A 24,673-nucleotide genomic window follows, 5' to 3' on the forward strand; every position below is an offset into this window, starting at 1 on the left:
GAACCAATCCCTAAATCTGATCATCAGCTGAACCAAATCAACTGTTGAACCCGGTAAGCTCCCCATAGTCGTGTGAAAGATGTAATATATATCATCATCAGTGTCTTGCGTATTGAGTTCATGTACTAATGTTTTCAAGGTCCAACTGAAGCATCTAGTAGTGGAAGAAGAGCCTCTAATATATTATACCAGTGCCAGAGGAGTTGATCAATGACGAAATCATCTTGCATCACAACTCGCTCAAACTACCAGCAGTGTTTCTGTGTTTGTGTCAAAAACTTCTGTAGTCTCTAAATATCATCCTTTTCCTTCCAAAAAAAAAAAAAAAATCATCCTTTCAAATGGCTATTTCCTTGCCGCTGGTAACTTGGTATGTGCTTAAATTGTCAACTTAAGGATTTATTGACTTTCTTTTTTAAACAGAGGTCGATTTGCAAGACTAGTAGCGATCATGCATATTCTAGATTCCTAGTACATAGCCCATGCATTTTGACGACTTGTATGTTTCAAGTGAATCATACACACAATGCAAAAATAAAGAACAATCGTGATGAACGTAGCTTGCAACCCAATGAACCAATCACATTTTGCTCTAAGGCCAACTGGTGCGGACCTCAAGATACTCGTTTTTAAATTGAACGCAAAAGAAGATTCTGAACTCCAGATAATCACAGTTGCACAAAGTGACAAAACAGACATTTCTGATTTCCTATTACTAATGATATATTACTACATCAAAGAATGATAATATTACAACAACCGAAAAATAAGAATGAAAATACACTACCCACAAAACCGATCAAAATCAATAACCCACGACCCAAAACCATGTTCTTCTTTCCTCCGTGTGTAAGTGAACCATAATCCAATTCAAACTGCTGAAAGGCTCGCCCATTTTCCAAGTTCGTAGGGATCATCATAGTAATACAACTTAATTCTATTGGCTAATGACAATCCGGCTGCTACTGGTAGACCTCTGGAACCTGGATCATCCTGTTCTGTTGGATCATCTGCAAATGCTGTAACATCTCCAAGAAGTTTAAATGTAATTCTGCGGGTTTGTATCTTTCTAGGGAAATCAAAGTACATAGCAGTTCCAGGCTTAGCCTCTGGCAACCTATATTCTGCTACTGTCACCGTGTTGTTGGGTTCCTGTGATAATGTATGTTTTCAAAGTTCAGATGGAAGTTGAAATGCACCACGTAAATTTAATCAGCATAATGAAACTCACACATAACCTAATTGAGCCACCTTGAATTATCCTCACTAGGAAGCTGAGAAATAGCATATTAATAAAACAGGTCTAGTAAGTACCTGGAAAATAGATAAGTACCTGGAAAATAGATACTTGTATATACAGCACAGCAGGAGAGATGTGCCTGTCATCTAAAAGTGTGGCTGACACATCCCAAATGCGTGCATTTGAAGGCGGCGAATGGGTAACCAAAGGTTTTATTGCACCAAAAGCATCAAGACGAAATCCAGCAAGCAAAGGTGAAGCAGGAGATAGAAACTGTTCCAAGACTATATCATTATCCAACAACCTCTCAGCCTCAATTGGAACCTGGAAGAATAAAATACAAATATGAATACATTTGCATGCAGTAAATAAGGAAAAAAGAATGTAGAATGAATAAAACAGATAAGTGATTTTTTTTTACCCTAAATCTATTTAATTGTGGATCTCTCTCCACCCAGTTTTTCATATTCATCTGATCAGAGCCTTGTGAAGATGTGCGTGCCAGATCTTTTTTCACTGGGCTTCCTACTACCAGTATCCTTTTTGCATGAAGACAGGGCTCTCTTTCAACTGCTCCTCCGAAAGAGGCACGCCGAGTTACTTCTGCAAATGGATTTTCATCAAGAGACAACAGATTCAAGTTCTCAAAATTAAGAGAACTTGAACCAGGTCGTTGAAGACGTAAGGTTACCCAAATAATGCGACACCGAACTGGATTCTTGAATGCAAACTTCACATGCCTAGGCACCTGATCTTCTCTAACCAATTTTTCTGGTCCAAAATATTCTGAGGAAGACGCGATCAGGGACTGCACATCCCATTTTCCCATGCATGACCTTTCTTCCTTGTGTATTTTATTGCTGGCCCAGATTTGCACCTGTACCAACAACAGGTTTGGACAAGTCAACCATAGAATTTACAGAAATAAAAAGTCACAAAATTAGAGATGTTATCAAATTGACAGCATTCTAGCAAAGTATGTCAACTATTATAGCATATGAAGCCACAAAAGATGACACTTGTTGTTATATGGAAAGTGAAAAGTTCTGCAGGAAGAGAAAAGGTACAAAAAATGGTCAAGAACTCCGTCAGAACCAAGGACTTAAAACCAACAATCAACCCACACTCAGACCCAGAACCCAAGGGAAAAAGAAGCAATCAGATTCAGTGCAAAACTCTAGACTAGTCTTGATCTCACTGAAGGGAACTTCCCTAAATTGCTTAGTCAAAAAGACCGCCACAAGAAATTTGCTTCAGTCCCAAATGGGATGCCACTGTTCCTTTTTCACCACTATACTCGACTAGAGGCCAGAAATGCAGAACACCATAGGATAATTGCTTTCTACATAACCCCTCTCGCTAAAATAATCTCTTTTAATAATCTCAGTCAGTAGAATAACAGAACAACCAACTTTAATCCATAAGCAAATAACCTAGTCAAAACCAAGTAAGCAAGAAACCTGACCATTGAGTTAAATATCTATGGAAGAACAGGAAACCTACTATAAGGCATACATATCAAAGATGGCGTTACATGTACCTAATTTAAAAAAAATAAGAAACTATATATAGAAGTAGACTTACGGTGGGAGCTTCAGCCTCGGAGTAACCACATGGACTAATAAGCAAAGAAACCCCACTGACATCAGAAAGGGTACCAAGAACAATAATGAATTCAACAGAGGTTGTACTAGGAGGAGCTTTCCAGTAAGAATGCCGTGATCCACAATCAAGAGGAGCAAGCAATGACAAGAGTGGTGCTGAATCAGTAGCCGTTTCAACCTATATTTGTAACAATAACAACAATGAATGTTACCGAATCCAGTCATTGTATTTTAACTATTAAGACAACAATTTTAAAACTCGATTATGAACCAGTTGCATATCTACTGTAACCAGCCTGAAATAAGAACATAATATGAGCTGTAAGCCTGAAACAATACCGAGTGTAAGAAGCTGGCGAATGGAAACTCAGCAAGGGATTCCTCTCCGTCAAGTACTTGTCGCAGAGATTTAATGGATCTCTTTCCAGAAGACTGATTACTCTCAGAAAGACCATCTTTTAAGGAAAATCCAGTCACCTGGTTCAAGGCTTCATGCGCAGAAGCATCTGCACGGGAACTTCTCCTCATGCTTAACAAAACCCTAACGTAGTCCAATATCAAAGCAAAAAGCACAATCTCATGGCAGCATCGTTTGCAAACAACACCATCAAGCACGACTGAACGATTTGTAGAGATATCAACCTGGCTACCATGGCTTGATCCCCCCTGCCTTACTACACCATTGTAATTTGTGGCCTCCCTTGAGCCATAGCCTGAAACCAGAAGGGCTCCTCTCCCAGCACAACAAACTTTACAAACTTTCCTTTGACATTGAGAACATAACAAGATCGAAGGAGAACCTCCACCTGATGGTTCTGAAAAGGATTTACTTGTACGTGGATCAGTTTCAGCACGCACCTCACACATGCCCCCATAACAACACTCCCCAATTTTACTTATATTCCAAAAATCTATCACATTGTCATCAGTAGTCTCAAGACCAATAGCAGATGTAATTCTGTCTTCCAAGGACACTTGTCCAAGAAGAGCAAGGGAGTTTGCAACTCTGCACAACCTTCCCATGTAACGTTCATCAAGTAACACATTAGGATTTATGGTAGCAGGATCAGTTCCAATTGATAATAAAGCTCTATCCCTTTCAGCAGCAGAAATATTCAGCCGGAGTCGCTCAATTTCAAGTTTCATAGCTTCCATGAAGTCTAGTTTTCTTTCCTGCAAACATAATAGGTTGTCAAGAGGGTGGTCAAGCTAGCTTGAGCTATCAAAGTAAGGGCCTGTTTTGACCTTCAACGATGTTGACTGGTCAAAAAGCTAGGCCAATCCATTGAAATAATTAACAAACAATAACAAGTTCAAAGGTGGATAAGAAATAGTATCATACCATACGTGGCCCAGTAAGTGATTTCAATCGATCAACGTACTGCTGGGAACTGCTATCTGAAGATCTACCATCGTGTGATGAAGACAATTTATGATCATTTTGAGCACCATGATATTCAACAACAGCTTGGTCTAAAAAATCAAGCAAGTCACCTCCCTTATCCACAGCATTTCCTATCACTGGCTGAGCAATCTGTTCTGAAAGGATGACCTCTCCAGTCAACAGGTCAACCAAATTGTCTTCGGACACACTTGGTTGCACTGGTGGTGGCACATCATTAGATGAAGCACCAGAAAATGGATTGGTATCTGAACGAGAAAAAGATGGTTTGGTTTCATTCTGAAAGTTTTTAGCCTGTTCAGGTAATCTTGCACCAGGGCCTTCTTTATTAAATACACCCTTCCAAGGAAGAGAAACTCCAAGGACTTCTATCTACAAAAAGATAAAATAATAATATTAAACAATAAATAATAAAATAAAATAAAAATTCAAAAAAGAATATGGTCCACTTGAAGTTGCTGTAGAGCTACATCCCTTTAAAAAATACTACATCAAATTCTTGCAGACATGTGCATGTAAGAAGCTTAAGAACGAAATTGTGTACAATAATACCTTAAAATGAAAGGTCTCAGACCAAAGACTATGACGAATCAATTAATAATTATGCGAGTTTCTTTTTACCTCACCAAGAGTGATAGGGGTTCTTCCAGAGACAGCGGGATAAAATGTAAGGGCAACTACACGAGTAAGGAAGTCAAGTTCTCCTTCCAATTCTTCAAAATCATACAATAATGGAAGGGTAGATATATCTTGAGCATGAAGGCGTGCACCAGCTCCTGTTATAGCCATATCCTCTGCACTAATTGGCCCCGGTATGGGTATCACAAGGTTTGTTCCATTTACACAGTGAGGGATCGAAGCACCCTGTCACCATAATCCAATGAAAGATTAGAACTGTAGAAGAAGTTACGAAACTTTTCACTAAGTACATTAGCTTCATGTAAAAGAAACTAACAAAAACCAAAACCAAACTTATACATTCTTTTTCTGTTCATTATGTATGATTAATTTGATAAATCTAAAAACAGAGCAGTAATTCAAATTTCAAATTTTTGACTAGGAAGTAAAAAGATCCTCAATTCTTCATCCTGTTTATAATAAATACATGGGTCCATCAATTCTACATTACAAATTAAGTTCAAGGGACAACTTTGAATTCAAAGTTGTAAGAGCAATGGAAGCGTGATTACAGACCTCCAAGACCAGTTTTAGCCCATCTAAACAGCGGCCCGTCCTTACATCAACTGTTGATGGATAGGTCGAGTCATCTGCGCCATGGGATACTGTGAGAAGAAGCTGACATACATGGCAAGGCTCACCTAGATAGATAAAAAGTTCAACCACATCTGCAGCTTGTGGGCAAACCTGAGAGAAAAAAACTATTTCAAGTAAGACTTGATACTAAAAAGACTTTTGTCTTGATAGACCGTGCAATGAAAACTGTAAAGAAGGGTACCCATATTAGGTCTTTTCTTTTGAAACTCAGAAGACTGGCTTCACCATTGGAACTTGGAAACATGTTAGCAACTGGCTTAAGGAAGAAACCAGATGGTCGAGAGACTACCTGCAATTATCAGAATGTCATGCAATGCTAGGATGAGAGACCTAATACAGATCAATTATATAGCAATGTATAAAAATAACTTAAACAAGAATTTTCCTATTCACTTTCAAGAAAAGTTCTGTCATATCAATGTGGGGAAAAAGCTAATCATAACACAAGCAACAGCATGAATTGCAAGAAGTAACTAAATCATACTAAGCCAGGATTTACATGATCTAGAAGGACTCAAGTCATTCTTGGAACAGCTCTAACAACTATAGCCAAGACTTAAATGAAATCTCCAGGGAAGGCCAACATTCTTGAAACAGAAACCAGTTCTGCATTTTAAATTCAAAGCCCAGCCTGTGATAAATGGATTGTTTTCTACACAAATGAATATTCTCTGCTAACAGTTGCAAAAGAGCAAATGGGCGTTCAAATATGTAGCTGATGACTCCAGACTCTTTGTAGAAAGCCCCAGAAATGAAAAGCCTCAAAGAGTCGGGCAAACTTAAATTATCGATTGACTTGCAAGTAAATCCATGACAGCTAGAAACTGTATTTGCTACTTCGTCAGATGTGCTAAGCACAAAAAGAAGTAAAGAGATATAACAGAAACCAATTAAATAGAAGAGCCAGTATCACTAAAATTGATTCTGAGAGTCCAGAATAACATACATTTAGAGGGTGAAAAGAAACTGATGGAAGATGCTTGAATAATCTCATTCCAAGGAACATTTCCAGTTGCTTTTGACGAGAGCTGTCTACAACTGCATTTTTATACCGTCTCTGCAAAGTTATTTTCATATTCTGTGCTGCAGAAAATTGTTTAAACTTTCCAGCATCTTCATTGAAAATGCTGAGGATTTGACTATGCATGGCTTTAGAGCCCGTATAAAGTGTTGCATGAATATCACCAGCGAGCAGAAAAAGATCTGCAAGCGTGGATACTGGAGATAAAATTGTTGACCTCTTGAATTCCTCAAATGACATATCAAATCTTTTCCAAGGTTTATCGGGACATGGATGCATCCATGTTGTGGTCCTAGTATTGTGATCAATGTAGTATGTTTTCCCTGTTACTGCATCCGACCTCTTCTCCCAGCCTGGTGGCAAAGGAGCTGTATATCCGGCATAATTAGTCATTGACGGATAACCAAATGCCAAATCACTGTCAAGCGATATACCAAGCCGCCTACACTGCTCCACAAAAACCTGGAGAGAGCCAAAATAACTTGCAGCATTTGTTCTATCCAAAGAATCAGCACAGTTGAAACGTATTACACCATTTTGATGGGATCTCAAGCAGAAAGCACCTTCAAAGTCATCATTGTAGATAATTTCTCCTCTGCAGTCCTTAATTCTGTCTCGTGAAGGCAAATAATCTCCTTCAGAAATGGCTATAGATACAGTGGGTGCTTTTAGATGTCTCCATAATCCTTCAATGGTTTGCTGTTCGCCTTTTAACTTTATACTTGCATGCCAGTCATAATTTATTAAAGGAATTCGCGTATAAGGAAGTTTTCCTGTGGATCTGATGTAGTTTAAAGATTCCTCAAAATGCTGTACTAAAATGGATTCCGACTTTCCTTCTCCATTTCTAAGCAAGTTGATACATACAATTGGAACTGATGCTTTTCGATTCTGAGTCCCCCCAACAGCTACATCTAAATTCCGTGCATCATACCTCTTACTCAACCTCTGGTAGTAATCTGCACTCCCTTTATAAGGATCGCGGTCTGAAACATATATTTCTGCTTCGGCAGCAGTGATCTTTAACTCTGCACCCCACCAGATTGGAATTGTCCCCCGCCGCCAGACATACGTGTTGAAAGGAACAGTTTGGCCAGCCCTTCTAGGGACCCATACAAGTTGCTCACACTCCACTTCGTTTCCTGTCAATTTCACATTCTTCGTAAGTGAGAAATTCAGGTTAAAGCATACAACAGCTAAGATGAAAAGTTTTGACAATAACATTAATATTTGTAGTCCTATTAACTGGAAGAAAAATCAAACAAAGAAAGAAACACCTTCTGTTGAAAGAAGAAGAAAAGATACAACTATGGAAAAGAAATTGACAGCAGAAACAGACAAAAAGAATCAGGAAACAAACATCAGAAAAACAAGCCTAGGAAATACATTAACTCAGGCCAAAAACAAAAAATAAAATTACACAGCAGGCTTCCTGTCTTGAGTTATAGAAGAAAGGGAATTACATAAGCAGATTACAATAATTATCACTCTAATAAAAAAATCACAAGTACATAAACAGAGTGAAAAAGTTGTTAATAGATAATTTTTACCTGTGCTATAACATGAATTTAATCCCCTAGCCAAGTATCGAGTACCAGGATGCAGCCTGCTACGACGAGCTATGAGAGCAACAACTCCTTCCAGATTCCCTGAGGATCCAAAACCTCGACATTCTGCAAAACCCTACACATTAATATCAGGTAAGAGAACAGTACGAACAGGTAAACTGTACACGTAACTATGTTGTTCCATATGCTATCTTAACCACAATCAATCTCTTCTAGTTGTAGCGTGGGTATTTTATTGTGATTGAAAATCACGACGATAACTGTCATGAAAAGAAATTGGTTGAACAGCAAAAAGTAGAACTAAAAGTAGGACAAGAACAATGACTCAGATGCTTTACAATAAAGGTCATGTAAGAGAAAGCAACGGTCAGATTATGAAGACACCAAGAATGAAGCAAAACCTGAAGAAGAGTGACACAATGGTGCGGAAGCCCAATGTTTTTGAAAGGCATCGAGAACCAAGCATTCCAAACAAATTCATCGTCAGGTTCACGCAAGCACATACGGCTAGGAAATGGCCGAGTGATGTCCCTTGCCTCACAAAAGTAATGCTTCCCATCAATGTCCATATCAGTCAATTCATTAACATTCTTCACTTCTCCTTTCCCCTGGGGCTGTGGATTCTGAAGCAATATCTTGATCCATTGACTCTCAGTCACTGTATACACAGACCCTCCGCCAGGCAGATTCGGAACAGTAGCAGTCAACTTGGTAGCCACAAGAAGCAAACCAAAGCTGCCCAAAGCAGCATATCCCAATATTGCACGGGCATAGGTCGTGCTCCTACACAACCACTCCGAACCGTTTGTAATGTAATTCAAAGCTTCCTTTTCGGATTTAAAAACATCAAATCCTGGCTTCGCATTGTAGCGAAGTGCTCCAGTAGTAGGATCAACATATATGACCTGAGTGTCGAGCCTAGAAGACAAACTCGCAATCACATATACTTCACCAGTTTCCAATGTAACAACTATCACAGATGTTTGCCTCACACCTCCAACTGCAACAAAGCACAATTTCGAAAGAAAAAAAAGAAATTAACCTATGGAGAATTGTGAAAAGCAACTCTTCCTACTCAGGCTTGTGCTACCAGAAAACTAAGGACTCGATATCAAATATCAAATTTGAAAGCGAGATTCGCAAATCCTGAAGTGTTTGAGCTAACAATTGCATGTAAGATTGAAAGGAGCAAACATAAATAAGCTCGTCGTAAACGAAGCTGAGAGCGTATGATTCCTCTGCGAATACGTATATAGAATCGAGAGATGTTGAAAATTGAAAGGAAGGAAGATAGATCAGATTGAAGATCTTACCAGGTGATTCCATGCGATCTGTTTCGTTCGGAGATCTCGATCTGACGGAGAGAGGGAAGAAATTGATAGAGTCTTAATTGGACGCGGCCGACTCTGCAAAACTCATATCACTTCTTCTCCACTTCTCTCCGATCTTACGAAACTGGCATCGGAAAATATGAAGTCGTTAGGACTTAGGAATATACATATATCTTTCTTTTTTTTCCTTTTTTTTTTTTTTTTTCTGAAAGAAGAAAAGTATTTTCTTCCTTTTGGAACATTGAAAACCCAATTTGTACATAAAGGAAAAGATGATAAATGTTGTGGAATATGCTTTATGACCATGCATATGCAACATTTAGTGAATATTCCATGAATGTGTATTAAACATTGGAATATGTATGAATCTAGTAAAGTAATTAATTCAGAGTAATTGTGAATGTGAGTTTTTTTACCACTCCGCGTGACAGTTTTACCTCTTAGCGTGGTTTTCATAATGGGAAGTTTTAACAAGGTAATAATGTCATCATTAATAGAGATTAGAGAATAGTGGTTGTTACCTCAAAAGAGAATAGTGGTTGTTACAAACATGAGGGAAAAAAAAAAACTGAAAAAATTCAATGAAGTTACCACCACCATCTTGATAGATTCGTAGTAATTGCTACTGAATGCATTACTCTACAGTGATAAGAATGGGATGGACCAATAGCGAATATCGCGTGTTTATTACTAACTCAATTCTTACCTCCTTTGGTACTTGGATTATATTAGATGTTGCGGCATGCCAAAAAAAATAAAAAATAAAAAAAAAATAAACGTAAAAATACAAAAAAGTTGGGCCAAAACCATACGTTACTCGGGTTTGGGCTTTGGCCCGAGAAGAAAACAGCCCACAAAATTGTCAACACGACCCCACAACAATCCGAGAGGCAAAGAGGAGCCAAACAAGGATGAAGCTAAAATGGATTTAACAGGCCACACGAATTTCCTCATCATATCATCATCCTCATATCTATTCATTCTTTCCTGGAGTGAGTGCAGACAAATTTAGAAAACCCATTTTCAGATTGCTCTGAACCTCAAAGTAAGTATGAGCTACTGAGCTAATATTCCTTCAAACACTCCCATTTTTATTCAAAGATTCATTCTTGAGGAGAATTGGTTCAGTACCTCTTCTTTAAATTTTAATGCTTTTTCTGACTTGCATGTGTGTGTGTTTCAGTTGCAGAGGATGATAGTAAATGCTTGATTTGATTATTAGTTGACATGACAACAATGTTACCTGTTTGCTCTGCCACCTCAAACTGCTGCTCCTCTCATTCTCAGGTCAGGACTTACAAGCTGTAGTAACAGTATGACCCTTTATGTAATTTAAATGCAAAGCATGGTTCTTTGGTTTTAAATTTTGAAGCCCAAATCCTGAGTTTGATCAATTTCATTAGTAATTTATAAAATGAGACAGGGTGTCATACACTGGACAATGATCGCTTTGTTTGAGATCATGGCATTTCTGTGTGACATTTGTAAGTATATGAACATTCCAGTTTATGTGTGTATATGTGGACATCTTACAGGTTTTGTTAAATGGAGGTTTGCATCCAATTTCTCTGTTCCAGAAGGATTTCGAGGCCAGATATGTTGTGGATTATAGGGGCTTGTCAAATGCAATGCATTTCCAGAGAGACTCCGTCAAAGCACATGCTACAAATTCTTTCTACCCTAATGTTGTGACAAGCACAGAACAGTCGGTTCCCATGGATTTTGTTAACGGGAGTTCCTGCTCTAACAAATCAGACTATCTTAATTGCAAGTATTCAGATATGTGGAGTTCTTCTGGAGGAACTGGAGATAAACAGCATTCGTTGGGAAGGTTTGAACTGAAATATGTAGAAAGTTCTAGCCTATTGACCACCGATGAGGGACTCGAGGAGTTTACTGACCAGTCCACTGAGAATGCCGGTACTTTATTCAGACCAGTAGAACCGGAAACCATATCAGCTACTGATTTGACACAAGGAGATTCCACCTCTGTATCGGACACCCTAGACATGAATAATGATCAATTGTCCAGCGTGAAACCTAGTATTGAGGATCTTATTGATGGGGTTAGCAAGTCTTTCAGTGCTTCAGTAGATAAGGGAGAAAGTGCTGTGAAAAGCTCACTAGATACAATCACGTCGTCAATATCATCAGTTGTTGAAAGGGTTAATGAAGCAGTGGATAATGCTTTTAGCGGAATTTCTTCAACTGTTGATCAAACGGGACAATTAGGTGGAACTAAACTGACAAACTTTTCAAGTGACTTTAAGGAAGCCACAAGTAAAGGAAGTGTGATTGCTGTTGACCTTTTGAGACGCACAATTGTTGTGGTGGAGGATTCTCTAGCAAATGGGGTTTCCTTCACTGTTAATTCTTACCAATCTTCCAAGGCCTTTCTTCCTCCTGATATCAGTGATGCACTAAATTTGTCTGAAAAGAGAGCAGCAGAGTTTTTGGGGCCTGCCAACGCTGCTTTTCAACAGGTATCATTGTTCTTGGGGACTGCCACTTGACAATATTCCTAGATTTCAAAATAGTCATGTAATGTGTGGATGAATGTATGTCCTTTTTGTCAAGCAAAACAGCCACACTTTTGCTAGTTGTGCTTGATGTTAAATTAAGGTAGCAAGTAGTTAATCCATAAGCGGGTAATATTATATATTCAGTCATGGATGAGCTGAAGCTGAATGTATTGAAAGCAGGTTTACATTGCTATCGAGGGGTTGGAGGAAAGTCTTGGCTTGGATCCAAATGATCCAATTATTCCATTTGTTCTATTCCTTGGCACCTCTGCCACTTTATGGTATGGATATCCTTCTTTTCTTATTCCATTTGCTTGTCCTTTTTATTTATACATTAAGAAACATAAATATCCTATTGTGTGAGAAACTTATATTTCTTACCAGATATGCTGCAGGGTCATTTATTCGGTGTGGACATACAGTGGTTATGCTGGAGATTTATCTCCTCAATCTACATTGGAGCTCTTGACAGGGAAGGAGAAGGCTGTACTCATTGATGTCCGACCCGAGGCAAGATATGACCTTTATACTTTGTCGAGCTGATGATATCATAAATTCTTAATTCTCCCAACCTAAGCTAAGACACCATAATTCTTTTGATTTCCAAGATAAAACTACTATATATATATATATTTTTTCTGGGTCATATATAAAACTGTGATATTCAAATTCATGTGATCAAGAAAAGGAAAAATCTTCTGACCTGAGTTTAAAACATATTTATTTGTCTAAAGGTAATATGAATATCCCTTCAAAGTTTATCCTCTCTTAAATTGCCAATAAAATTTGGTTCTGTTTTTTTTTTTTTTTGGTGTAAAGGTTCTGAGAGAAAAAGAAGGTATTCCTGATCTAAGACGAGGAGCTCGCTATCGCTATGCAAGTGTGACTCTACCTGAGGTAAGTAATGATTTGGTGACTGAAGCTATTGTATTATATAAGTGCTCTGGTGCTTTAATAAATTAAAAGAAATGGGGAAAAGAAAAAAAAAACAGTATCTGTGTTGCTATGTAATGATTCGGTGTTATGTCAAAAGTTCAAAATTTGAATGATGTGCTACTAAAGCTTAGCTACATACACTTCCTGCAATTTTGAGTTAAAAATATTCAATGAACTTTCAGGTTGATGCCTCAGTAGCAAAGTTGTTGAAGAATGGAAGAGATCTTGATGACACCTTAACTGCTGCTGTTATTCGGAACTTGAAGATTGTCCAGGTATGTAGTTTCAGTCTATTTTATATTCAATGAATGAATGTGTTCTTAAGGGAAGCTTTCTCATAAATTCAGCCACATCCAACAACTAGATCTGATGCCCAAAACTAAGGGAAATTATAATTTTCATTATTCTTCAGGTTCCTATATCATGCACTACCTTCTAATTTCTCCCTGATTAGTACCTGGCTTGAGTAATGAATAATGAGGTTTATTTGTTTTCTACTTTGTGTAGGACAGGTCCAAGGTCATAATTATGGATGCTGATGGTACTCGTTCCAAAGCAATTGCAAGATCCTTGAGAAAGCTGGGGCTTAAGGCAAGTTTATGTTCTTTTCTGCAAGATAACAAATTGACTGGTCTTATGAAAATAGCTATGCCGTATTTTCAACCACATGCTCAGTGAATTCTTAGGTAGTGATCCTAATAATCTGGTGGTGTTTTAAATAATTGACAGAGGCCTTACTTGCTTCAAGGTGGCTTTCGATCTTGGGTGAAAGATGGTCTTCGAATTAAAGAACTCAAACCTGAGACAACACTTTCCATACTCAATGAGGTAGTTATCCCTTTGGGTGCTGCTTGTTCTTCTAATTTCATGTCTTAGAAGATGGCAATATTCTATTTGGTGAATTTCTACGGTGAATTGTAATACCTTGACAACAACCGATGTGATTTCTTGCTTATTTAACAACATTGGTTGCAGTAACCATTTTCTAAAAAACTGGAATAGGAAATTACTTTAATATTGTAATAAAAAGGAAAGGTTTTAGTATTATAAAGTGCAAAAGAACAAATTTTGGAATCTGTTAAGAAGAAAAGAAAGAAAGATTAGAAGTGAATGAGATAGGTTATATAATTTACTTCTTTTTTAAAATTATCTCTGATGTGGACTTCTTGTCCACAGTTATTGTATCAGTTTTAGGATGATCAATAAAAGACCTTTTTGTTAAGGATATACATGCATTCCACACAAAGTTGGCTCATGTCTTGGTGTAATTAATATTCCATTTTTTTATTCTCTGGTAAATGGTAATATCATTTTTAGATTTTCATTTCATATAATCACAAGCATTGTATCATTTCAGGATGCTGAGGCTATTCTGGAGGAAATCAGTCCTACTCCGCTTCAAGTTCTTGGGTATGGTGTGGTAAGACAAATTGCTTTCTGATATCTTAATTATAATCTCCGCCATAGTTAACATCAATTTGGTTTTGTTATGTCCTTGACACAAGATATTCTCGAAATATTGATAACACATTGGAAATGGATTGCTCATGATGACTATTAATCATTTTTTGTGAACATGCATCTGAGTTTCACATTGAAAACCTTGTTCCAAGTGTCCGTTCATGATCTAAAGTCGGGTTTCCTAGAGGCTTCTAGTTAATTTACCTCTTGTTCTATATGCCATTTACAAAGACGATTTATTCTATCCTATGCAGTACCATGCATTCTTTACTAATATTTCAACTAACTTCTGTACAGGGTTTGATTGCAGGACTGTATGCACTACTAGGTGTGTATATTCTCCTTATTTATTTATTTGCATATTTTCGAAAGCAAACTTTCATTTGTAAGAACGTGAGATATACCAATATATCAGATGCACTTTCATTTGTGAACTTTCATTCGTAAATTATATTTTATGGTTCTTGTGTTTGGGTGTGATTCCACTCAAGTCTATAATACTGTTTAAGATCTTTCTATGGAAATTTTATAGTGATTAGCAACACGGTTTACTATTGGTGGGAAATTAACAAGGACTTTCTTATTTTCTTTGGGTTTTCAGAGTGGGAAAAGACATTACAACTGATTGGAGTTGTTGGCCTTGGTCAGGTATATGATCTTCCTGGAATGAGTTCTTTATTTAAGTACTTACTTTCATATCTCAGCGTATGTTGGGTACTTGAAAAAGAAAATTGAGACATCCAATATGTTTCCTTCCCCCTTCCTGTGTTGTCTGGAAAAAGAAAACCATATGGTTTTGTCTTCATGCTTTAGACATTTATTTGGTTAATAGAAGCTTGCTTTAAAGAAATTCATACAATCTCTGAATCTTTCCCTTTCTAATTGCTCTTTTCATTTTAAATTCACCAGACCATTTATCGGCGGGTGGCATCTTATGAGAACGCTGAAGATTTTAAGCAAGATGTGAGGTAAGTCTGCTCCATAATTCCACAAGGCCTATCTAGAACTAGGGATTTGCGCCTGGGAAAACGGGAGTCACTTAAAACTGCTGTCTAGAGATATGAGAATTCTAAATCAAGATGCATGTTTATAGCCAGCCTTGTAGGTAGAAAAGTGCAGTTGGAGTAATATCGCGAGGAAAAAGCTCCATAATTCTAGTTTTGATTCAGTGTTGTCTGATTGTGGATTCTGGTCTCTATGGTTTCTTGAAGGCTGCTGCTTGTTCCGGCACAAGTTGGAGCTCAGGCATTTTCGTGGGCTGCTGGAAAATTGGAATCAAATGGCATCGGACTACCAACATCTCCTTCATCCTCAGATGTCAAAAACCGGGTGTTGCAGGCGGCTGCAAAGCATCAATCTCAACCGTCCGATACCGATGGCATCCAAGACTCATCTCCTGGATCAACAAATCCAGTCAATGAGAATGTAGATCTCTCTGAAGCATAGAGGTTGAAATTTCTCATGCAGTGGATGAAAGTAAAGTTAACTGATATGTACAAAGAAGATGCAACTATATGGAAACATCGGCCTTTTGTGCATAACTATAGCATAGTTTTTCTCCATCCTATTGTAGCAAGATTTGTACATCTTTCATGGAACAATAATTCGATTTTAGTTGTTGACAGCATGCATTGGAAACCTTAACGTACACATTTCTGTAGCAGTCAATACTAAAAACAAACGAGGGTGCTTGTTTGCTAAGGGACACTGACAAAATCAAACATGATCATACAAAAGCCAACTTAACTGGCAACTGGACCAGTTGGTTTTCTCAAGTTTCCTGCTTCTACAAGCAACTGACATCGACCATTAGCAGCAAAGATAGATACTTTACCATACAAAGCACCTTCCAACTCTGTAGGAAAATAACCAAGGTAATTACTAGGTGTGTGTACTTCAAAAGTTCAAAGTTTCAAAGTCAGATTTTCATTTTAATATAATATCATAGGAGACACGTTTCATGATAACTAGCTCTGAAATAGAAAGGTTTTGAGAAACAAAATCTTCACCACGAACTCTAAAACAGAAAAGCTCTCAACTTTTTTAACAGACAGATTGGCTTTACTGTTTTAGTTCACAATTGTTTACCTCATCACACAGGTCAGAGTTTCAGATATTCCATGGTGGTTTGTCAGCGAAGCCATCAAGGCCTTCCTATATTTATCAGCTAAAACCGGCAAAGCCAGCGACTTTATTTATTATTGACCGATCATATTTCTCTCTCAGTCTCAGCTTTCGAAAATGTTCAAACCCAGATGGGCGTTTGTTCTCACCATCCTCCTCAATCTTCATCTGGGTAGTGTTTTTGCTGCTATTCCCACAGACCCACTTGTCCAGCAGCGATTGGATAGAGTTCTTGGGCTTCCGGGCCAGACCTTCAACGTGAGCTTTGCACACTATGCTGGGTACGTCAATGTTAATGAAGAAGCTGGGAGGGCTCTCTTCTACTGGTTCGTTGAGGCTGCTGAGGACCCTGCTTCTAAGCCCCTTGTTCTTTGGCTAAATGGAGGTCCAGCTTTGAAAAGATTTAAGCTTTTTAGTTTTCTTTATGATGTTACTGTTCTGACTTGGTTTCCCAATTGCTAATTTGCTGTTGTTATTGGTATCTGAGTGGGTTTTCACTTTTTAGTTTTCTTTATGATGTTACTGTTTTGACTTGGTTTGCCAATTGCTAATTTGCTGTTGTTATTGATATCTGAATGGGTTTTCACTTTGTTAGGACCTGGATGTTCATCAATTGCTTATGGGATGGCAGAGGAAGTTGGCCCATTTCATATTCATGCTGATGGGAAGACACTGTATTTGAATCCTTACTCTTGGAATCAAGGTAACAAAATAAGCTTATCATCGACTTGCTAGTGAAGGTTTTGAGTATTTGTTTTGGTTTTCTGAGTAAGTTTGGGGTTGTACTTTACCTTTGAATTCCTTGTGTGTGAGCTATAGGGTACTTTCAGTGACTGTGGATTGTATCTTTTAGTAATTATTATATGCAAGCATGTCTAACTCTTCTACTTTTTTGCAGTTGCTAACATTCTGTTTATTGATTCACCTGTTGGAGTTGGGTTTTCTTATTCAAACACATCCTCTGATTTGCTATCCAATGGAGATAAAAGGACTGGTACTATTTTGACTACTTGGTATCTCGTGAAGATCCGTTCTGTTGTTAGCTTATGTGCGTTAGATTACAATCCTGTTATTTTGCAGCTAAAGACTCTCTGGCATTTTTGTTGAAGTGGCTTGAGCGCTTTCCCCAGTACAAAGGAAGGGAGTTTTATATCACAGGAGAGAGCTATGGAGGTAGACAGAACTTCATTGCTTGTATAGCTTATACGTCAGTTAATTCTGTTTCCATTCATTGAATTATGTGAAACATAATTAGATGCCATAGTAACTTGTCTTAGTGACCTGGTGTTCTGGTTTTAACTGTCCAAACTTGCCTACCAGGACATTATGTTCCTCAGCTAAGCCAAGCAATTGTGAAGTACAACTTGGCCACTAAGGAAAATTCAATTAATCTGAAGGGCTATATGGTATGGACTTCAGGTTTTTCGGTGGAAAAGATTTTTGGATATTGTATATGGTTTTTGAACACATGGAAATAACAAAATATATCTACAATGCAGGTGGGAAATGCTCTAACCGATGATTACCATGATCACTTGGGGGTTTTCCAGTTTATGTGGTCAGCTGGTTTGATCTCTGATCAAACATACAAGGCGCTGAACCTTTTTTGCGATTTCCAGTCATTCATACACACCTCAAATTCATGTGATAGTATATTAGACATTGCTAGTGCAGAACTTGGAAACATTGACCCTTACAGCATTTACACTCCTTCTTGCCCTGCTAATGTTAGCCAGTCAAATCGGCTGTTGAAACGAATGCATGTGAGTGACACACTAAATTGTCTATTACATCGCATGCGAGTTTGTTTCTTTTATGTTTTTTTAATGAATCAAGAATTTCCGTATGTACCATTACATGATAGATCTTTCAAATTGCCAACCAGGTGAAAATTGTGTTGAAATCCGACTATCCAAAAAAAAAAAAATGTGTATTGAAATTTTTGACAAAAGACATATCTACAGTGTTGAAATTGCGAATCTCATTTTCCTGCACTCTTTTTTTGTTGGTTACTTCAGTTACTTGTTAGTATGGTTCACTTCAATGGATAAAGTTTTGAACTAGAATATAATTACAGGTCTTATCAGTATCAGTATTACTTTGTGGCATTGTAGCTTTTGGCTTGCAAATGAATGCAAATTTTTTTTAATATAATATCCTAAACTTGCCTAAGAATTATATGTTGCAAGAAAACTAAAATAATTTGTTTGGAGTTGTAAATTATTAGCTTCATGAGTGCTGTATTCAACCTAAAACTGAGGTTTCAACTCTTGCTTTAAAGACACTGATAGTTGAATTATTTTGCCATGTTGATGATGAAATGTAAAAATTCCATTTGATAGGTGGCTGGCCGTATCAATGAAAAGTATGATCCTTGCACTGAGGCACACTCAGTTGTATACTTCAATCTACCCGAGGTTCAAAAGGCCCTTCATGTTGATCGACACCATGCACCATCTAAATGGGCAACATGCAGGTATAACTCAATCTCTTATCTCTCTTCCATGTCTGAGCTGGGGTGGAGAAGCTGAGAAAAGATGCCTTCCCACAACTGGGATATATATCCCAATATGTGTCTTCACCTTAAAGCACATAAAGATATTTCTGAATTTATTCTTTTGATGGTAAAAGAGCTTCCTATCTTATGTCCTATCCATTTTTTGCTGATTTGTAGTGAGGTGGTGTACGCTACTTGGAAGGATTCTCCTAGGACAGTGCTGGATGTCTACCGGGAGTTGATACATTCAGGACTTCGTATATGGATGTTCAGGTTCCTTTCAACACCTTGTAGATATAGATTCTCTTACTTCTTCAAAATTTTCTGAGATGCTTCTTTAATCACATTCATCATGACTGCATATATGAGTTATATCTGGTCAACCACATTATTACTTATCCAACCCTTGCTTTGCATACTTTTGATATAAACTGTATGTTGAGTTATGGAGGAGCCATTTTATCACATGGTTATTGAATGAACTTCAGCTAGCAAATAATTTGTTTCTTTCAAATGCCTGAAGTCTACTGTTGCTAAGCACTCTACTTATTGCTATTTTAATGCCTACTACTACTACGGCAGTGGTGATACAGATGCGGTAATCCCAGTTACATCTACCCGATACAGTATAGATTCCCTGAAGCTTCCAACTGTTAAACCTTGGCGTCCCTGGTATGATGATGGGCAGGTAACAGCTTCTTATAGCAATTTCCTCTCATATCTCTAATCTTTACACACAAAAACTGCAACGGAATATTGTGGCTTAAGAAAACTTATGCACTGATACCAACATACAAATCAATTAACAGGTTGGAGGCTGGACTCAAGAATATGCTGGGCTGACATTCGTATCAGTGAGGGGAGCAGGCCATGAAGTCCCTCTGCACAGACCCAAGCTAGCTCTCGCACTTATCAAAAACTTCTTGTCAGGATCCTCAATGCCATCAGCACAGCTTCTCAGTGACTCCTAGAATATTTCTCTTCGCATTTGGTGCTTGAACTTCTTGCGGAAAAAGTTCCTAGAATGCATTGTTATTACGTGTTGATGTGAGGGCATTGTCAGAACACATGCAGCAGACATTGCTCTATTATCTCAAGCATGATTTCTTCTGTAACTTGTTGAGAATTTCCATTGCATTAACTTTCAAAATAAAACAGAGTTGCCACTTGCCAGTGATTGTATTTCAGATTTGTACTTGGATAATACAGGAAATTAATGAAAAATCGGTTGTCACATCTTGCTCAATTGCCATAATGAAAACCCTAAACCCTATAACCAAGGACACTGACTCCACATCTTCATCGTCTTTGAACTTGGTGAGATATACACTCATCTTCGGATTGCTTCCCCTCCATCCCTCTTCAATCCCTGCAACCCATTACCTTTTAAAACCAGGGACCCCTTGCCGATTCTATCCTATAATTCTGATCTTTACCGTGTTGTGTAATTAAGATAGCACAACGTACTTGGCTACTTGCAATCTTTTAGTCATTTCATTATTTCTATTACTTAACTTTTCTTCCAAACAAGATAATGTGCATCCATAGTAAACTGTAAACATGAAAAAAATAAGCTAAAACTTCAAATTCCCTAAACCTCATTATCAAAATATAAAAATTCAAATGCCATTAACCCTTCTAAACTGCTAAAAAAAATAAACTCTTGTGCAATTAAATAAAGTTTTAAACTCTGCTATACACATTTCTTTTGCATCAAAGCAAACCTCAGGCTACACACATTGACCTGAAAAGAAACAGGGTTTCTCCTATGAGAGTATTTAGTATTGACCAAACAGCTGGTCATTGCAAACTGAATAAAAGAATGTAGTTAAATGAAGTTTAAACTCCAAGCTACACACATTTCTGAGCTTTGCATCAAAGCAAACCTCAGGCTATTAATAGAAATGTAACATGGGTTTTTCCTAGAGTATTCAGTATTGACAAACAGCCGGTCACTGCAATATGGTGTGATAGAGGAACCTCGAATGCACATAAACCTCAATCTGGAAAATGACAAAGAGGAACAACATAATCAGCGATCATCACTGAAGTCCAAGCCGTGAAAATAAGGATGGCTGAGGAGATCCAACCCTGCAGGCACAAGTCTAGGAATTGCATCTGCCAACGGTATTGTCGGGATCATTTGAGGATTCCGATAACTGCTCTACGGAAACTTATCCACACCAGGGACTAGCATCCTCTCATTGTTTGAGGGAAGCCGCAAAACACTGTTAAGAAATAACAATACATTTCAATAACACATAAACATGTGGTAAACCAGTGATAACTGACCCAGAAGCTAGAGAAAGAAAAACCCCACTGATATAGTGTATTACCGAAATATGGCTCGAACCTGACCGCTCTCACTTCTAACCCTCTCGAATAAATTTGTCCATTTTGTTTTGGTCTTTTAATTGGTTTTTCCCTTTTCCTTTGTATCACTTAATTACTTCCTCTTTAGGATAGGAATAATATTGATTGGTCTCTTATAGTTGATAAATTTATTCGTAATTCTACTTGGAATAAGCAAACTCTTTTGGCTATTCTTCCTTCAGAAGTAGTGGATAAAATATAGACCTCTTCCAATTAACCATGGAAGAGGTCCTCTATGTTGCAGTATGACCAGACTGCTCCTCATTCTAAATCTGTCCTCTTAAATAAAATATGGAATTTGAATATTCCACCTAAATTTAAGGTTTTTGCTTGGATTTTTATAAGAAATAGACTTCGAACTAGAGATAAACTTTTTAATGTTAATCCACATGTTTCTCACTTTGCCCTATGTGTAATCTGTTGAGCATCTTTTTGGATATTGTTCTTTTGCTATTCAGATTTGGTCTACTTTTCAGTTCCCAAACCCTGCTAACTAGAATGGTTCTCTTATTTGCCGTATCTACTCTCAACTCTTGCTTTTACTTTATATCATTTCTGAAATATGACAAAACATGAAGAAAATGATATGGCAGCTAAGTATAATGTAATCAGGCACTTAAACTACAACACGCCATACTGAAGTTTTTAATTATACGCATATTGAAGTTTTATACGCATTTTAACTAACTATTGCTTTAGTTTTTTTTTTTTTTTATTTTGTTTTTTTTTCAAAAGAGGATCAAAGGATTTCACTCCTACCCCCATGGTGACTCGAACCCAGACCTGGATTCTAGGTAGTGGGCGCTATAGTTTTTTTTTAACTTCCAAGTATTTTTACTCCATATAAAATGGATACGCATATAAAACGTGTTTTAAAAGGTCCAACTCAATAATACGCAAAAAAAAACTGACTCTCCAATTTCAATACGTCATACTGAAGTTTTATACGCGTTTTAACTAACTATTGCCATAGACCAAATATCAACCGCCAGAATGTATGTGGTGGCGCCCATTAGCAGCTCTGGGGCAGTGTAGTGGAAAGAGCTTCCAAAGATTTGACTTGGTGGTGTGAATTTCCTCCCTCGTCATCCTCCTTGTCATTGCCATCATCTAGGAGACCATACAACACAGGCAGAGATTTTCCAGATCGAAAATCGGTGAGACAAACCCTAATTGGGCAAAAAGCTATCAACAGGCGATCAGGGCCAAGGCCTCTGTGCATAATCCTAGAAGAGTGCCATTTATGAACAACTATGAAAAAGAAATACATAATTGCTTGGATCTCAGCGAGGGTCATCTCTGTTGGTAATGGCTCTGCAATCTGATGATTATTAATGAATTTGGTGTTGGATGATCAAGATGTCGCCGAAGACTAATCATCCACGGACGATCCTCATAGATGAAGTAGAGAATAGCGGCGTTATCATTCCAGTGTTGGCCTAAAACCTTTAAAATGTATTGCATTTCAGGCAGTGATTTGAAAACTTCGACCTCTCTCATCGCAAAGCTATGGCCATTTCTGTTGAATTGCTTGATGATCACTGACTCAACTGTGGCTAGATTTCGCGCCTTGTAAACCTCGCCGTATCGGCCATCGGCGATGTGCTCTACCTTCTCGTAGTTCTCCATGATGAACGGTTCTTGAAAACCCTAGACCACGAACGATTTTTTTTTTCCTTACGAAGACGACGATGTGATTGTTTTAGAGAGAAAGGTAATTCTCAAAATGACTGAGCAAAAATGACTTGAGCTTTACCTCGAGTGATTCTATTGTTGATTATGAAAATTCGGGCGAGTTGTGGTGAACGACTTGTCGTTTTCCTCAAGTTCAGGCATCTCTCCTCAAATCGTTTAAGACCGATGCATGTGACAGGCCATTTGTTGACATGATATTTTTCAGCATCTAACTAAATAAAACAAGACGTCAAAAAAAAAAAAAAAAAAAACAAGACGTCATCGTCATAATTAAATCCTGATATGATACTTTTTTTTTTTTTTTAACTTCCAAGTATTTTTACTCTATATAAAACGGATACGCGTATAAAACGTGTTTAAAAAGGTCCAACTCAATAATATGCAAAAAAACTGACTCTACAATTTTAATATGTCATACTGAAGTTTTATATGTGTTTTAACTAACTATGTCCATAGACCAAATATCAACCGCCAAAGTGTATGTGGTGGCGCCCATTAGCAACTCTGGGGCAGTGTAGTGGAAAGAGCTTCCAAAGATTTGACTTGGTGGTGTGAAGTTTCCTCCCTCGTCCTCCTCCTTGTCATTGCCATCATCTAGGAGACCATACAACACAAGTAGAGATTTTCCAGATCGAAAATCGGTGAGACAAACCCTAATTGGGCGAAAAGCTATCAACAGGCGATCAGGGCAAAGACCTCTGTGCATAATCCCAGAAGAGTGCCACTTATGAACAGCTACGAAAAAGAAATACATAATTGCTTGGATCTCAGCGAGGGTCATCTATGTTGGTAATGGCTCTGCAATCTGATGATTATTAATTGAAATTACTGATGGATTTCACCGAAGAAGACGATCAAGATGTCGTTGAAGACTGATCATCCACGGACGATCCTCATAGATGAAGCAGAGAATAGCAGCGTTATCATTCCAATGTTGGCCTAAAACCTTTAGAATGTATTGCATTTTCAGGCAGTGATTTGAAAACTTCGACCTCTCTCATCCGAAAGTTGTGGCCATCTCTGTTGAATTGCTTGACGATCACTGACTCGCCCGTGGCCATATTTCGCGCCTTGTAAACCTCGCCGTATCGGCCATAGGCGATGTGCTCTACCTTCTCGTAGTTCTCCATGATGAACGGTTCTTGAAAACCCTAGACCACGAACGATTTTTTTATTTTTTATTTTTATTTTACAAAGACGATGATAATTCTCAAAATGATTGAGCAAAAATGACTTGAGCTTTACCTCGGGTGATTCTATTGTTGATTATGAAAACTCGGGCAAGTTGTGGTGAACGATTTGTCGTTTTCCTCAAGTTGTTTAAGACCGATGCATGTGATAGGCCATGTGTCGACATGACATTTTTCGGCATCTTTTATGACGTCATTGTGATAATTAAATCCTGATTTGTTACTTTATTTGAGGGCTTTTTCACTTTAACAAGATGTTTTAATACCACGGTTATGGACCTTTGGTCATTCGACTCATTCTCAAAAAAATAAAAAAATACTATGATTTTGGCAATAGAGAGAGTACTCAGTGTGCACCAATAGGAATGAACGGTTGGATATGTAAAAATATACCCCTAGCAAACTCTCAATTCCAAAATTTTATAACATTAGAG

The 24,673-nt window shown here is 37.8% G+C and overlaps 3 protein-coding genes across 3 annotated transcripts; 2 read left to right on the forward strand and 1 right to left on the reverse strand.

Annotated features, from left to right (window-relative positions):
* Nucleotides 1-557: 557 nt before the first annotated feature.
* Nucleotides 558-9,591, reverse strand: LOC133708310 (probable phosphoinositide phosphatase SAC9). Its single transcript, XM_062133786.1, has 13 exons — nt 9,424-9,591; nt 8,512-9,110; nt 8,093-8,225; nt 6,468-7,684; nt 5,703-5,810; nt 5,441-5,611; nt 4,868-5,110; nt 4,187-4,618; nt 3,184-4,017; nt 2,825-3,022; nt 1,662-2,117; nt 1,334-1,564; nt 558-1,152 (listed from the first exon to the last, which is right to left on the reverse strand). Exons 1-13 carry the CDS (start codon nt 9,434-9,436, stop codon nt 871-873), a joined length of 4,917 nt encoding a protein of 1,638 aa, XP_061989770.1. The 5' UTR covers nt 9,437-9,591; the 3' UTR covers nt 558-870.
* Nucleotides 9,592-10,346: 755 nt separating this feature from the next.
* Nucleotides 10,347-15,991, forward strand: LOC133708329 (uncharacterized). Its single transcript, XM_062133795.1, has 14 exons — nt 10,347-10,486; nt 10,625-10,728; nt 10,977-11,924; nt 12,144-12,244; nt 12,359-12,473; nt 12,783-12,860; nt 13,082-13,174; nt 13,407-13,490; nt 13,629-13,727; nt 14,257-14,319; nt 14,658-14,688; nt 14,962-15,008; nt 15,270-15,328; nt 15,572-15,991. Exons 2-14 carry the CDS (start codon nt 10,669-10,671, stop codon nt 15,804-15,806), a joined length of 2,013 nt encoding a protein of 670 aa, XP_061989779.1. The 5' UTR covers nt 10,347-10,486; nt 10,625-10,668; the 3' UTR covers nt 15,807-15,991.
* A 320-nt stretch (nt 15,992-16,311) lies between these two features.
* On the forward strand, nt 16,312-20,219 carry LOC133708360 (serine carboxypeptidase II-2). Its single transcript, XM_062133815.1, has 11 exons — nt 16,312-16,460; nt 16,587-16,869; nt 17,080-17,187; nt 17,383-17,478; nt 17,565-17,657; nt 17,805-17,890; nt 17,984-18,247; nt 18,827-18,960; nt 19,159-19,254; nt 19,564-19,669; nt 19,791-20,219. The coding sequence occupies exons 2-11, from the start codon at nt 16,602-16,604 to the stop codon at nt 19,950-19,952; spliced, it is 1,413 nt and encodes a 470-aa protein (XP_061989799.1). The 5' UTR covers nt 16,312-16,460; nt 16,587-16,601; the 3' UTR covers nt 19,953-20,219.
* The last annotated feature ends 4,454 nt before the right edge of the window (nt 20,220-24,673 follow it).

This window comes from Rosa rugosa, chromosome 1, assembly GCF_958449725.1.
Source record: "Rosa rugosa chromosome 1, drRosRugo1.1, whole genome shotgun sequence".
Classification (NCBI taxonomy): domain Eukaryota; kingdom Viridiplantae; phylum Streptophyta; class Magnoliopsida; order Rosales; family Rosaceae; genus Rosa; species Rosa rugosa.